General features: G+C 38.9%; 1 protein-coding gene across 1 annotated transcript; it reads right to left on the bottom strand.

Moving 5' to 3' along the window:
* Nucleotides 1-9025: 9025 nt before the first annotated feature.
* Nucleotides 9026-10465, bottom strand: hoxb13a (homeobox B13a). Its single transcript, XM_069906119.1, has 2 exons — nucleotides 9790-10465; nucleotides 9026-9273 (listed from the first exon to the last, which is right to left on the bottom strand). Exons 1-2 carry the CDS (start codon nucleotides 10463-10465, stop codon nucleotides 9026-9028), a joined length of 924 nt encoding a protein of 307 aa, XP_069762220.1.
* Between the last annotated feature and the right edge of the window lie 6406 nt (nucleotides 10466-16871).

The following is a 16871-nucleotide window of genomic DNA, read 5'->3' as shown; positions in this document are numbered from 1 at the left end:
TGCTGGAAACACCTCGCACAGTCAAGTCACTGTTCAGCGCCATTTTAAAATTTGGCCTCAACCGTCACTGTTAATGCTTCTAGCCATTTTTATTACAATGCTTTGCACGTTTTATTTTTCCAGTGAATGAATGCTATAAATCATCAACTGCTAAGATTATTAACCAGGGTTACTGTTGCTGGAGCCGTACTAGGGCAGACTGAAAATAAAGGTTAGCAGTAAAAAAAAACCACTTACATGGAATTCCATGTATGTGTTCCAAAACACAGAGATACTGGAGGAACTCGGCCGGTCTCGCAGCATCCATAGGAGGTAAAAAGATATAACCGACATTTCGGGCCCGAGTCTTTCTTCAGACCCTTAAAGAAAGGCTCAGGCCTGAAACGTCGGTAATATGTCTTTATTTTCCACGGACACTGCGAGACCTGTAAAGTTGCTCCAGCATCTCCCTGTGATTCCTGTAATCACAGCTGCTGCAGCTTTCGCGTTTCTCGCTATGATTATGTCTCAACAGGTAAAATTGAGGAACAGGTGTATGCGCTGCAGTCCAAGTCGCATACCACCTAGCACTCCACCCCAAACCGTACAATCTCTTGGGAGAATCTATAAAGTCATCAAAGCTCAATGACAGTTTGGGTAACATCTGACGCATTGCTTTCCGAAGAAGCAAGATAATTCCTTGAAGAAGGGCTCAGGCCTAAAACGTTTCCTATAGTCACTGAAAAGACCGGTTGAGTTCCTTCAACATTTCGCTGTATTTTTACTACAATCACAGCGAGCGTGTTTCATGCTAGACTATTGAAGCTGGTTTACGGGTTCAAGTTATCCTGATAGCGTAGATACAAGAGACTCAAGATGTTGAAATCTGGAGTTTAAAAAAATCTGATGGAGGAACTCGAGTATTATTTGTGTGGTGAAAAATCGAAGTGTGGAAACACTGCTTCCTTCCGAAACGTCGACTGCCCATTGCCTTCCATGGATTCTGGGTCATGCCCGCTGAGCACATCCAACAGTTCGATTTTTCGCCCTGGCAAGATTCTCCAGCGTTTATTTGTGATCATCTTCCCACCCAGAAACAGGTTCAGCTCTCCTTTAAAAATGGATATTACACAGCGGGAACGGTCGGGGAGGAACCCTTCATCAAGTTTCGATGAAGGGCTCAGGCCCGAACCGTTAACCATTCTGATTCTCCCTCTGATGCTGTTGGACAAGCTGAGCTCTTTCAGCAGGGATGCATTTTTGGTCCAAATTCCAAGCACTTGCGGTCTCTTGTTTCTCCCCAGAGGTTAAATACTCCCTGATAATCCGCCCACTTTCTGCTGTTAAACAACATCTGGCCTATACAACTAAAAAAACCTAAAGACACACACACACACACACACACACACACACACACACACACACACACACACACACACACACACACACACACACACACACACACACACACACACACACACACACACACACACACACACACACACACACGGACCAGGTAACCAGGTACCATACTGTATGTCCAAATATATATATATATATATATATATATATATGCACATATTTAATTTAGATAGATAGGTCATGGCTGATCGGGTCGTGGGCTCAGATCCACATACTTACCTTTTCCTTATAACTCTTAACAATTAGATCACCCCTACGTCGGAAATCTACATCTCTACGTCCGTCTTAGTGCTACATTACACTATAGCCTTGATCTTCATTGCTCATCATGCGATAGGCCAAAACTGAATACAAAAGACAAAATAAGAGAGGAATAGATTGTGTGAACGCAGAGATTCTCTCATCCAGAGTAGGAGAATCAGTTATCAGAGGACACGGGTTCAAGGTGAGGAGGGAGAGATTAATCAGGAGCCTGAAGTGTAACATTTTTACACAGAAGCCGGAGGAAGTGATTGAGGCAGGTACCATTGCAATGTTTAAGAAAAAAAACTTTGGGCAGATGCATGAATAGGATTGGTTTCTAGGGATATGGGCCAAACCCAAGATTAATGCGGGTGGGATATTTTTGGTCAGCGGAGGCAAGTTGAGCAGAAGGGCCTGTTTCTACGAGGTGACTTTATGATTCCATCCTTCAAACAAACGCCAGATCGAGATTAACCTGTACGTAGAGAGTCAATTATTTTTATACCCATCTTAAATTGTTGTGGGAAAAATAATTGGGAAACTGCAGATCCAGACCAACAAAACACATTTTATATTTATATTTCATCCTAGTAGTTTCAACCTCGTTTAGTTGGTTTGGTTTACTTGTGGGTCTAGTTTTTAAAAATTAGTACACCCTTTGCCCATTAAGTTTAGACATTACTTTTCCATGAATTTGAGTTCTCAAGTCACCAACTTCTAATTTACATAATTTTCCTCGTTTTTCCAAACTTCTTTTATATTTGCTCTAATAATCAGATTGTAAACTATAACCAAATAGGATATGCTGTGTGAGGTGTTCTTCAAGGATCCATTGGTTCAGGACATATAGTTCGGAATTTGTGGAAGTCGATTAAATTCTTTGAAGTTGTCTTCTTGAAATACACCAGAAAATATTATCTACACTTTAAAAAAACTAATTTCCAAACAATTTAGCTAAATATTCCGTGCAAGCTATGTACATATTCATCACACGTATTTCTTTGTGTACATGCGTTATCTTTCTGAAATTGTGGTGATTCGCTCATTAATCAACTACCCCTCTCGCTCTCTGCACGATTTTGATCGAGTTTCGATTGGCTCGATACCTTGCACCGATTACTTGAATGTTTCTTTCTTTAATATATTTGCACCCCAGTTACAAATTCCTGTTGTTTCTTAAACTCATGTCTTATTGTGTATATTATGATAGGCGTTTTCTCTGTTGATGTGTCGTTTATTTCCAGTGCGCAGTGAATTAGTCGGCTTAATATAATTCCAAAATTGCACCAAAAAGAACATATTCAGTCGAGAGATGTTTATAAGGCTGCTTCAAGGTAGGAATTTTTCACTTATCACATATTTATTCAATATGTTTACATATGGTGTTTACAAATTTTCCAAAGAATCAGTTGCTGTAAGTGACTTTAAGCCCTCCTTGACGTACACAGCCATAGAAAAGCAGACACAAACCAGTAAATTGCACCAGAATTAAAATAGTGTGCCTTAAGGAATTAATTTGTATTAAACTGATTAAGAATTAGATGCAGAACTCCATTAAAATGCATTGGCATCTATTGATTAAAATAAAGCATGAAATATGAGGGTGATGGACCACGCCAAATCAAAATATAAAATTCATATCCAGCAGCTTTTCAGATATTTCTACGTATTATGTTATCTATTGTTAAGCCATATCCGCGTTTATTCAAATTTAAAATCATCGCCTTCATCATGGAAGCTGATTTGGACGTTGAAATGAATATAAAGTATTGACATTTCAACAAAATGACCAACGTTTTTTCTTCGGTTATCCTCAATCGAAGAGATTCATTTAAACAATAATCTTTTCTCATCCTCGTTTGGATTGAAATACAGGAAATTCTGAAAATAATTTCGCTCAAACAAGTGAATATAAAAAAAATAAATTCCTACGTTGAAACGGGCCTCGTTACAAAACGTTTATCAGCTCTTTGTATATGGTACCGTATTCTGTATGAAAATAACACATTTGGAAACTTTACATTTCTAATTAATCCAAGATCCGCAGGGTCTTGGATTCATCAAATGGAAAATTCGAATTCACTGGAGAATTGTCTTTTGTTGTTTATTTATTTGGACGAAATACGACAGCCAATTTTAATTTGTTAAAATGTGGGCTAAACTTCGAAAGTTGAAAAGGAAGCGAGACAGCCTTCTCTTTAAACGATGCTGTCAGTTCAATAAATTAAACACATTTTCTTTCTGTTTTCGGTAAATATATATTTCCCAATTGAATATTGTTCGATTACTCAATTCCATGCTTGACACAGCTTATATTTATTTGGAAAACAGTTCACTAAAATTGTCCTGTTAACTTCGCTTCTTTTATTTTGCAAATCGAAAGCATACATTTTTGCAGTGTCCTGACGGTTTTGTTTACTTGGGCCGCATTAACATACGCCGGGCAAGAAGGATGTGGTGAAAAAGAGAGTTGCTTTATGCAAACAGCAGGAAACGCTTCACAAAATATTCGCCAGTAGCCCAAAATTTGTTTTGCTTCTATCAGGTGCCGCTTTAAGAGGACTAAAATTGTCTGCGAACAGATAATATTCGCAGTTACAAAATTAAACACATATCCCAGTCAGAACTGCCAGCCGAGGTTCAAACATTCGATTGGATTGAACACACTATATTTATAGACAAGTATCGAAAAATTCTGGTGCGTCTGTCTTTGTACTAGGACCTTCTTATGGCTGAGGTAACTGCGCGACACGGAATCCAATCAAAAAATAATTTTAAAACGGGTCAGCAAACTGCTTTGAATTCTTATCAATTACGGAGCCGCCGGTCAATTGGCCCCTACTAGCGGCATTTATCCAAACAAAGAGGCGGATAATTCCCTTAAACCCTTTCCTGAATCTTAATTCCGAAACACCAAAGCTAGTTACGATGGTTTAAAAGGGAACTTTTATTTAGCCTTTCTTTAATTTTAGAACTTATCTTCAAACGCTTTTCTTATCACCGCATCGCCTCGATAGCGAGTACTTACTGCATTATCCGAGAAAGTTTATGTTCTCTACTGAGACCAGACCATCGTCGGGGCTGCGGCACTTCGTCTGATTGTTGACCTTGTCTTTCAAGTTCAACTGCAAGGTCAGGGCTGGACAAAAAGGAGCGCCTTGCACGAACCGAAGCCGTCCTTAACTTAATTGCATTCAGTGCAATTGAACTTGTTTCACCCCACCCCCATCCTCTGCGCTTCCGCCAAATTTGCAAATAAGGAACAGAATCCACTTCCAACCGGCTATGCTCTTTCCCTCCCTTTCCCTGCCGAATTATTTTTCTGCGGACGACTAATTGGATGCTCGAATGAAACTGGAGAGCAAAAAAACCCAAGAAATTTCTCAATTCGCCGTTGGCGTCAAACGAGAATCGAGTTTGATGTTACCGAACACTCACCAGGAAAATTATTCTTTTGCTCCAAGGATTAGAACTAATCCCATTAAGTATGTGCTAATCGTCTGGACGTAGTTTTGACTTCCTTAATGTTTTAATAAAATTGACACAAGGCAAACACCCATGTCTGGTTGGCTGCGTGGCGTCACGCGACGGCAAGAAAATTTAAAATAACTTTTGGATCTATCATTCGAAATTTTCAGCTAACTTTATTGAAACCTATATGTTAGCAAATGGTTTCTTTAAAATTAAATATAACCCTTTGATTATGGCATAGATGTGGGAGCGATCTGCTGAATGTGCAATAAAAAGGTGAAGCTGTTAATTGTTCAGGTCTCATATTGATTGTAACAATTTAATTTATCGAGTATAAATTACTTTTGACAGACCTTTCTCCTTTTTTTAACACTACCAGCCGTAAGGTCGTAAGAAAGCGCGGAGAACATTAAAGATTCACCGCAGCGTTTTCCATTATTTCCCCAGTTTTACGTTTATTTATTACATCTCATTCTATTTTCCTGACCCCACGCGGATTGTCAGTCTTTATGAAAATCTCACTTCGTTCACAATTTCACGGAGTTGGAATATAATAACATGTAAACAATTTTTGTGGAAGCCCTAACCAGAAGAGTTATTATATAAGACGTGGCAATTTATGTGTGCCTTCCCGACCCTCTTGCATTGAGGTAGCAACGTTCTAATTTAAAAAAAAATAGTTTGTGCGTTTGATCCATCTGCCTTGACCGTAAACACTTGTGGAATAGAATGTTGATGTGGTGCCCGAGCACCAGGCGCATGCAGTATGGCCGTTTATTTGTTGATACAACCATCTCACCAATATTCTCCAAGGGATAAATGTTTGAAAGGGTGATCCACTGATTAAAGTTTTCTGAAACATGAATAACGAAAATCAGTATTTTAAAATCATTTTTAGTGGTTCGTTGAGCGGCCACTTTCATGTTTAGAGGGAATGATGTATTACCTCTGAGTGGTTGGTGAATCCAGTGGATAGAAATAGATTGAATCCAGTTGTAATATGTAGAGAGAAAAGTGTTTGAATAAAAAGTTATGGATTGCAGTTTATCATGAAAGAAGGGTCGTTCGGCTCTATTAGCTGGCAAGGATAAATTAAATTGATAAATGATACTTACCATTTCAAGTCTTGCATTTGTACAGAGATAGAAACTGGGGAAAATTATCCAAGTTCATTTAATCTAAGATGTTTTACTTGTCAAAAGCCAGTGTACTTGCATATTTTAAAAAAAGGTTTTAACAAGCCATTGCATTTAAAATGTGCTTCGACTGATCAAACATTTTGAAATTACTTTTCGTGGTTCATTTCGAAGCAGTAACTGTTTTATCCCGCCAAGAGTAAACAACCAACAATGGAACGATATATGACTTCTTCAATGTTGTCGTAAAATTGTCAATTTTGACAGGTGAACTATATTTATGGATTCAGTCCATTTACAGTCCGCAGCAAGACTATGACCATTGTCTCTACATGTACTATGTAAATATCATGTAATTCTGCAAAACCACTGGTTAATTTTGACCGGATTCCGTGCACTGTCGTGAATTGTTGTTTGAACAGATACTTTTCTAGTTATTAAAAACGACCCTGATGTTGACTTGTCTTAAGAAAAATACCTTTCATATTTCTTTTTCATTTATTTCACATAAATCCATTGCAGTAACTGGTGTGTGAGTATATTTTAAATTGTGGTTTTTTTTTAAAAAACACCTACATTCGCCATCAAGCGCAAAATAATATCTGCTGTTCGCCTCAACATTTTGATTGACATAAATACAATAGCCACAAGCACTTCCTTTAGTTTCCGGCTCCACAAAGGATTTTATTGCTTTACCAAAATAAAGAAATTGACACTTTAAAGTTTCTCTCTGCTCTCATTTGCTTCGAATACATTTATTTTTAAAGAACATATTTATTATTGATTTGCCGAAGTTTTCATTTTCTGGGACGACCAATTGCTTTGTAAGCAGCTCCACGTGTAACAGCCGATGCGAATAATCGCGCCGATTTACCCAATATTACAATGCAAAACTCTTTCACCTAGTTAATGCTCTGTCCAACATTTTGTGTGTGTGTGTGTGTGCTGCAGTCCCCCTCTGTGTGTTACATCGGCAATGGCTCTTGGGGAAATGAGATGCTTGATATTGTTAACTACCAAAGGAAATCGGCTAGCAATTAAAGCAATTTATAAAACGATTATTTGTAATCGCGATAACTATTTTGGCAGGAATTCTGTACGAATTCATTTCACGCGTTTAAACAAAGGTTGGCCGTGAAAGGGGTCATTTCTTGTTATGGAACGATTATCCAGGAGATGGCGGTCTTGTCCTACTCATTGCAGTTCTGCCGTTGATCACCTGCAAAATATTCGATTTTTCGTGAGTTAAAACCTACCGGTCAACATACACGTAACTGTCAAGGTCAAGATCAAAGGCTTATCGATTATGTCACTTCAAAGTAACTGAAGATGGTAGCGAGTTAAGATCGATCCTTCTTTTCATAGAGATTATTCACTGCTACCTGAAGAGATAGACCCCAAAATTATATTTGAGCAGAACTAAATCATCTTCCCATCACAATTCCATGAACTTGTACTCCTTCAACTAACAGACAATCACGCATCCCTCTAGCTGCACATGAGAATCTCTAACCTCCTTTTCGAACTTAGTTCGTACCATTGAGACATTAGGTCAGAGTGGAAAAGTTAAACGTTGACAGAGGCTGAAAAAGTATCTGAATAACCATGGACATTATTGGGAAAAATATTTCAATATTAGTTCCTAATTCAGATATTTCCCCTTTAGATTGTTTATAAAGTAATGATACGGGAAGACCTGAACGAGCCCTCTAAAAGAATGCGATGCTCGATTTTGTGAAGGTTGGTCGTTGCAGGGAGGGGATGTCTGTCGCAGAGTGTTTATTTTTGCACAAACCAGACACTACTGAAAGTGTAATGTCCAGGAATCTGTTAACTTGTCCGATGGACCCGGCAATCACCAGAACATTTCCTCAAACACCTTACAAGTGCAAGAATAGTCAGAAAAAATGAGAAAATGGCTGAGTCTGGTATCGTTCATCATATTTAAATAAATTCATTCTTTTCCCTTATAATCAAAACAAATCATTTACTAGATTTGAATAAAATTAAAGCTACTGCGGCTAAACCCTCCCATCCAAGTTTGTTTGATTACATTTTACCTAACAGCAAACTTCCAAAGTACGGATCTCTGTGCTTATATAATAATTTCAAATTTTTAACAGAAGCCAAATATATTTCAACAATTTTTTTAAAAACTATTCAATATTTGATGCTAGTTCGGTTTGATCGTCACTCTGCCGGTGATGAAAAATAGGCAATGCCGCTGCATCGTGGGCAACTTCCAAATAATACACGACCGATTTCCTTATTTGTTAAAACTTCCATGGTTCATGTAAATAGGTCGGAAAATTGGACAATACCGTTCAACAAAAGGCATGGAGTCACGAAACCTTTAAACCTATTTTATTAATATTTTCTCTGGACTGGTTTTGCTTAAAAACAGCATTTTGCGGATTTACGGCAGGCAGCATTCAATATTTTAATGCACAATCTAAATAAAACACAGAAGAGCTTATACATCAAGACTTATGTTGCATTCCTTCTCTACGCAAAACTGAGAATAAAGATTGATGCCGGTATTGTTACAGCGTTGCTATAATTATATTTACAGTCTGACCATGTATTTTAGTCCGTTTTTAATGTCATCCTGCAACAAATACTCCATTACAGCTCCGAAAAAAAAGGTAAGGGATAGGATTCAGCAGACAAAACTCCGTGAAATAACTGTTCATTTAAACCCCAGGCCAGCATTGTCCCTTGAGCCGTTGTGATCAATTTCTCCCATTCATTCTTTTCAAACCTCTATACAATAATTAAGGTGTGTTGGTTTTTACTTTTGCAATTACTTTCTTTTCTTTCACTCTCCTGTTCTGAAACCAGATCGTAATCTGCCGTTCACTCAGATTCGTGGCCGCCGAAATCTTCCTTCTTTTATCTTTTGTGATGAATTTATTCGTTGCATATTCCCTCTCCAGTTCTTTCAGTTGGACCTTGGTGTAAGGGATCCTCTTCTTCCTCCCGCGGCGAATGGAGCTTCCATCTTGCTGGTGTGTCGAAACATCTGCTGCATGTAACCAGACACACCCCGCCAAAACACACACACACGCGCGCGCGCGCACACACACACACACACACACACACACACACACACACACACACACACACACACACACACAACACACACACACACACACACACGGGCAGAAGAGGAAAATAAGGTTATTAAACTAATCCATAATATTTATAAATCTTAACATGTACTATGCAAACAGAATAAATTAAACCAACCCAACAAAAAGTTCATATTTAACATTGGCGTGCATTGAATAAAAGTTATTACTTCAACTTAACCACTAATACTCAACGCTACAACAAAATAACAGCACTAAAATGTGTTTTTATTTACCAAGGAAGGATAGAATAAAATTTTCTATCATTCTATATTTCGGCGTGTTTCCATGGATACAATAACTATTTTTCAGTTACACGAAATTTTAATTTTCTAATATAACAAAAGGTTTGCAATTATTTTTGTTTGCGTCTTCTTTGCGGAACCATGATAAAGATAACTTGTTACCTGTCAGTGTAGATTTCCATAAATGTCCCGGCTGCGCTTGTTCCTTCGAACAGTACATTTGACTATTCCATCCATTCAGGGCCCAGGGCTGGTAGCCGTCCATGGGAAGCAAGGCTTCATGCCTCGGTTCTCCCGCGCCACTGATCGTTTGGACGACAGAAACGTCCAAATAACTTGGCATTGGCTGGTAAGGGGCCGCGTAGCCATGGTAAAAGGTGAATTCCTTCGGCCGGCCTGGATATTCATCAGGGGGCACAGGACTGTCCATGTACTTGTCTGCAGGGTAACTGGAGAGAGCGGCAGGCTGGGTGCAGGGCTTGATGGAACTTCGACCCATTCGACAGGAATAGTAACCGCTGCCGAAATATCCGTACGGTAAAGGGGCGGCAGTTGAGGCCTGAGGAACCGGACACGGGGTGCATTGTTTGCCTGGTTCCACTACCCCAGAACCTGAGACGTCGACTGTTGAGTAGCCAGACCCGTGAACCAGAGGTGAAGCATGAGCCCCGAGAGCAGAGTGGGCCATCAGATTCCTACATTGGTTCGCAGAGAAATTCCCTGCAGTGACAAATCCTTCCATTGCTCCGTTGTTCTTATTGATCTCATCCGATTTGTTTTCATACAAGTACATTACGGTGTCGACCCAGTGCGGTTTGACGAGCAGAGATACTGTCATATCACGTTCAGCATTGGGACTTTAGTTCTTTAAAGAGACGCAAGACTGAATACGATGCAGGATTTCTCCAGCTAACTGCACTGACGCATGAACCCGGGCTAAAAAAACACACACACTCATTGGCTGCCCGAGGATCATGTGCTATGCAAGGAGAGATAATAAACTTTCCTGCAGAATTGGCAGAAAAAAAATCTTTACGAAATCGAAAATATGAAAGGCGCTCTTTAAAATTTTCTTAATTTTTTTGCAGACATCGAAAGAGTCAAGAAGAAATTACACAAGAGCAAATGGCATTTTGCATTTTTAGTCAAAACAAATAGAACTTAAGTACACATTAATTCATTGTATTTTCACCATCCAGATACTATCTTCTCTATATCGAGCGATTTACTTAAATACATTTATATGGATAGATGTCCGTCCTCGCTCAGTGTTTCAGCATTCACAGTGTGCAGAAATTATTGTTAACATTATCATGTGTCCATCAGCATCTGTGTGTCTTCAGGGGTTTACAGTGGCAAGTCATTTGTGTTAGAATTCAATTTACTAACAGGCTCATATGGCAAAATAAAACGGAACTTCAAAATCAAGATACACTCGCAAAAACCTACTTGAGTATCATACAACCATTTTGGAATTTGCGTTTGCCGAGAATTAGTTAATTTCTGAAAATGAATTTTATCAGAAGTTCACATCATAGCATTTTATTCTGCTCTCAAGAATTTTAACCAAAGTTTTTGCGAGTGTATATTGAACCATTTAAATTCCAGCAATGTGTGTGTGCGTGTGTGTGGTGGGGGGGGGGGGGGGGGGGAAGAGAACGTTCAAAAACCTACACGAGCAGTTCATCATCCCATTCTCATACGATGTAATGTCCAGGTAAGACCTAAGTTACATCAAATCACAATGTTGTCGGCGAGTGTGGGTTCGCTGTGCTTTTCCCGCAAGTTAACATCATCTCAAATCCTAATGACATTGTTCACATGGCTTTCCTGGTTTGATCGAACTCTTTTCATGCTTAATATTTCGCATTCTGGAGAAAATATACATCGCGTTGTCTTTACATCCCTTGGTACAACGTGTAATTTTTCAAATCAAACACCGCCCGCAAAAGCAATTAAAGTCTGAGTAATTGACAAAGATTTATATCGCATTTTGATATGGTACTGCGATAGGGAATTGCATTAAGTTTGCAGGAATTCCTGTGAAGTTTTTATGGAATCCTATTGGTAATTATTTACCTATATGTGATAAAGATTGATTCCGAATTTAACCTCTTTTCTTTTTGCAAACGAGCGTTTTTATTTCATAATGGCAGTAATCGCAAATCCAATGGCTCCAGTTTCCAGACGGTTGGATTTCTATATTAGATTTTTAAAGTGCACCCGCTTTCGAATTACTGATTTATTTTATTAAAAAGCCTGAAATTTCAATTAAAATATATTTAAATATTCAATGCTAGGTTTTGCCACCTTTCTGCTTTTCCTATCTTGGAGTCTTTCTTTTGCTAGTTATCAATTAAGTGTGGCCTAAATTCTTGGTTGAATCACTGGTCCGAGTGCTACTGGTAACCCAGTACTATCTTCGCATGGTCGGGTGGTCGGTAACTCAACCGGCTCCCCACCAGGCTTGCCTGGTGCGGAGGGTGGCTAGACACTCCGCAGGATGAAAAACAAGACCTGTCAAAGGGCGGACGAACCCTCTTGTCGGGTCAACGGCCATCTAGCAAACACGTGCCTTGAAGCGCGGAAAAGGGTTCCTTGTCTCGAAGCTTGGTCCGGCCATTCACTGCAATAGAACTTCCCCCAGCCGTCTTGGACCTCACCATGCTGCAGGATCCGGGAGGAGATGTCGAGAGGGTGGGTCTGGACCTGTACTCACCTAAATCCATTCACCCACTCGCTATTCCTTTCTGAGGAGTGGGGTATCCTCATATCAAACCCCACAAACTGACTGAAAGGAACCATCATCATCCTATGGGGTGGATACAATACATTATCCGCTCACCATTCACTCTCATGTTATCATAGTGCATCCAGGCTCGGCATTGCTTCAGTTCGCTCTTCAAGATGGGCACAAGAAAGAGATGAAAGTAAAAACTCCAAATTCTGGAAACTTCAATTAAAAACCAAAAAATGCAGGAAATATTCATCAGGACAGGTCGTATTTGTGGGAGAAGAAACAGAGCTAACGTTTCAGGTCGAAGACTCTTCATGGGAGTTTATTTTTAATATTTTGTAGTCACCGTGGAAGTAATTGATTGCGAAAGGCGGGGATAAATCAGAATTTTTTAATTAAAAAATGTAATGTTCTGGTTGGAACAGATCAATCCAGTTCCTTTTTTAAATAAACACATTTATTATTCAAATTAAGTGGCCCCTTGTAATATCAGTTTTGAAACTGCCGGTAGCTGAAATTTTTGATATAAGAACAAAAGAGGCAGGAGCAGAAGTGGGGATCGGTCAGCAGTTCTCGGAGGAGTAGCAACTGATAACACCCGGAACTGCTCTAAAGATCAGTGTTCATTTATACCTCTGAGTGAAACTGGGGTTGAACCTAACCAACTGTTTTTTTTTAACTTTCTATCACATACACAAGAAGACCGATGGGGTCAATTATACTGGGTTGGAAGTGATAAAGTTAAAATTAAACGTCCACCTACTAAACTAAAAGATAAGGACTAAAAGGTGCCTAAGGAGATGATGAGGCGCCCTGCTGTTGCAAAATCTTCCCTTTGCAAAATTGGCCAGAAACCCAATGCATGCCCACACGCGCACAAACACACACGTGCACGCGTTCAGGCACAAACACGTGCGCGCGCGCGGGCAAATTCCTACGCGCGCACACTCGCGCATACACACCCACCACATACACATTCCACACACACACACACTCCCCACACGCACACACACACGAACACGCGTATACACGAAGCACAATTTAACCACGAATGTGAATTGCTATTATTAATTCCAATCTTTACTGAAAGTGCCGCGCATTTAGGCAACTCAAATTAAAAAAACGTATGTGCCGAACCAAGATAATATCCCTACAAATTGCAAACGGGAGCGCATACCTGTTTACAAATTAATACCGTGTTCAGAAAGATTACATGAAACCCACATAAATATATATATATATTTCACGCAATAATTTTCAGTTGTCGCATTGGTCTAACCAGACTGAAAATGCACTAGGCTATTTGAAAAAAGTCATGTTAAATCAAAATACCTTTCCTGCTTCATTAATTTGTAACCAATGCTTTTAAATAATAAACACCGAATTATGTTGACATTTGCGTTTGGTCAACATTCTAACATCGTGCCTAAATTCACAAAAGATTGGAAAGGATAAGACGATGTAACATTTTATCCACAACATTAAAACACATTCTAAATCCCTGAATATTCAGATTCATAGTTATTTAAATAAAAGATCTTTGCCTACACTATTCTGTTCTGATTTTTTTCCCCCGAAGGTTTATCCAGTTAAATGTGCTACAATGCATACATTTTGTCATTTTCGACCCATTTGAAAAGGGCCGATTTTTAAAACTAGCTGTTTTGAGTCTCTGTTGTACATAAAATTTCCGTGTAAACAGAAGTGGGTCGGCGTTGATGAGTGGAGATGTTAGGCCGAAGATAATTAAGGAAAAGTCGGCTTTTTCACATACGAGTTAGACACGACTGAAGGCCAAGGTCAAGGTGAAAGTTAAGAGTCTAGCCGATTTGAAAACTGTCATTCAAGTGCTTTTCCTTCCCGTCTGATTCCGATCAAAACAAAGCCCCTGATCGCTTCGCTGCTTCTTTTATTCGCTGAAAACTGTATTCGGAAGCCACTGCTGCCCAGGCCGCGGTTCACAGGACGGTGTGAGACCCATTAACTTAAAGAAAAACGTGTTTAGAAGCATTGCCAAATAATCGCGTAGAATGTCTTTGGACGTTTTTTTGACTGTGAACCCAAGTTCAAGATCTGTGAGCTGAGCATTCCGATTCGTTCGATGCACCATCCATTTAAGAAAACACAAATACCACGTTTGTAACAGTCTTCAACGTACTTCCAGTGTATTTCATCTTATTTCATTGAATTTCTCCTTAGAAATAAAGGCAGCAATCTGAAATTGAATTCACGGTGAGATTTCAGTTTCCCGGCTCAGTCCCAATAAAAATGCAACTGGAACAGTGGTAGTAACTATTTAGGAAAAGATTTTTGAACAGCAAATGATTTGAATAAACTTTCTATTTACTTTTATCTGCCGATCACAGATTTTGTTTGATGCCTGTAAGCGATTATTGGAAATCTTTTAGAATCAGAAAAGAGGACAAGAGTATATTCACTGCGATTTGGTTTGCTTTGTTTGGATCTCGCCATGTGCCAGTGCTAAGGTTTACGCACTTGGCTTTTTGCTAACACTGTAAAGATATCGCAAGTTACGAGAAGCAGAGGGGATTGCTTTTGCAATTCAGTTTCAGAAATTCCAATGCCCAGTCAATTCAAAAGACTCTCACTCGAGTACACAAGATGAAGTTTCTCTCTTGTCATCCATGGTGTTAATTGTTTTTTAAAAATATTTCATTCAATCAACTTCAACGCATCTTCTTTGCATGAAACAATTGTCCAAATGACACTTTAACGTGCACCAACAATTATTTCAATAACGACTGGTTTTACATTTATTCCTCATGTGCCGATAACCTGCATGATATTGTATTATTTACGCGAAAGGGATTTATTTTCTCTCCAAACATTTCCTGTTTGGATTCACTCATTGCTTCGCGGGATTTTTATTGGACATTTTGGAAGGTAATTCTCAAAGTATTTATAATGTCAAGGCGAATGTATTAGCAAGTATCTGAAACAAAAGAGGAACTCGGGAAGAACAGACTAAGCAGTGGTAACCTTGTTCATCCATCCTGAGCGGCTTCACGGATTCTGACTTTGCTCGACCCCGCTTTTCCCTTCGTCTCTTGACAGCAGCTTGTGCGCGGTTCCAGCTGCGATTCCCCCCCCCCCCCCACCTCCTCTACTTTTTTCACTGGCAAGCGTGCGTCACTTTACGTCCACTGTTACACACCTTTTATTTTTGTTTAAGAAAATAGAATATTTATGTGTGGAAATTATTTTTTAAAAGGGTAAATTATTTTATTAGAACTAGCGAGCAAACGTTCAAGATGAGTGCTGAAAAGATCGTGTCTGATAGCTTCCCATTTATATATTGGAATGAATTCGGGCCAATTTTTGAGGCAGAGGTGCTTTTTCTCCGAGTGAGTGGTCACTGCCTTTTATTGCCATCTTAATGCAACTCATTACCCAACTCAAAGGGATTTAATTGCATAAAGTACGTGTAAAGTTGAAATAATCTGATAGATATAACGCTTTAATTATTCTATCATTTCCTACCGGAGAACATGAAAAATAATGTCAACAGCTTTTCCATCTAATCACTATAGCAGCGCTCCATTTTAACTGGCGATTCCAAATGATTACTTCAACATGAATTCAAAAGTCTGAGTTTGCGTGGCGCCTCTCAAAACTGAGTCGAGTTAGCTGAGAGCCAACTCGGGTTCAACACAAATGGACAGGTTTGTTTTCGTGTGTGGGTTGAATTGACCTCGGTTTGTTTGTCAGGGATTATTTCCTGCTATTATATTTGCATTTTGCCTGGACTGTTGTTTGTACATTATCTATTTCAACTTTAGTATTTCAATGAGTTGTCAAAATGACCTCAAGCAAAAAAAACTGATAAATTTGGCAGAGATCCAGATATTAATAATTCATGGCCAAATTCCCGAGCCATTCTACAAATGCATGCATTACTCCAATAAAATCTTGGTCAATTTATTTTTTTTCTCACTGACACTGATCAGAATAATCACGAGTATTTTCCCCATCCGTTGTTTCCCTCGATGTCGAAATTACCTGCTTAATAATTTAAACCTCCAACCAATGATTCTAATATTGATGACTAATAAAATATCCTGCGTTTAGATTTCGTATAATATTCATCTTTATCATTTTTCTGCGTAAATCGGCTCAGTGTCGTCAAAATACCATAGGAAATATTTGTAATGTTTAACTGGCGGATTAAGAATTTGGAACAAACATGTCCACTCCTGCAAGAGATGGTTTTTCTTTCTGATCCAATAGATTTTAAAAAGTAGACGTGCGAGCATGTTGTGCATTAGATTTTTAGCAAAACACTGGAAACGCACGGCAAAGCCCAGAACCAGCCCAATCTAGCTCCCTGTTCTGATATATTATTTATTCAACATTTATGTAAGGCACATCACAATTTTTTTTTTGCTAATTTCTTCCGTGATTTGATTAAATGTCAATTTCAGACATAAAAGGTTTATTCAACAGAAAAGTAATGTGAAGTAATTAACCCTTTGCAAATCGGTGCACG

Source organism: Narcine bancroftii, chromosome 12 (assembly GCF_036971445.1).
Source record: "Narcine bancroftii isolate sNarBan1 chromosome 12, sNarBan1.hap1, whole genome shotgun sequence".
Taxonomy (NCBI): domain Eukaryota; kingdom Metazoa; phylum Chordata; class Chondrichthyes; order Torpediniformes; family Narcinidae; genus Narcine; species Narcine bancroftii.
This window is presented reverse-complemented; position numbering and strand designations above follow the sequence as displayed.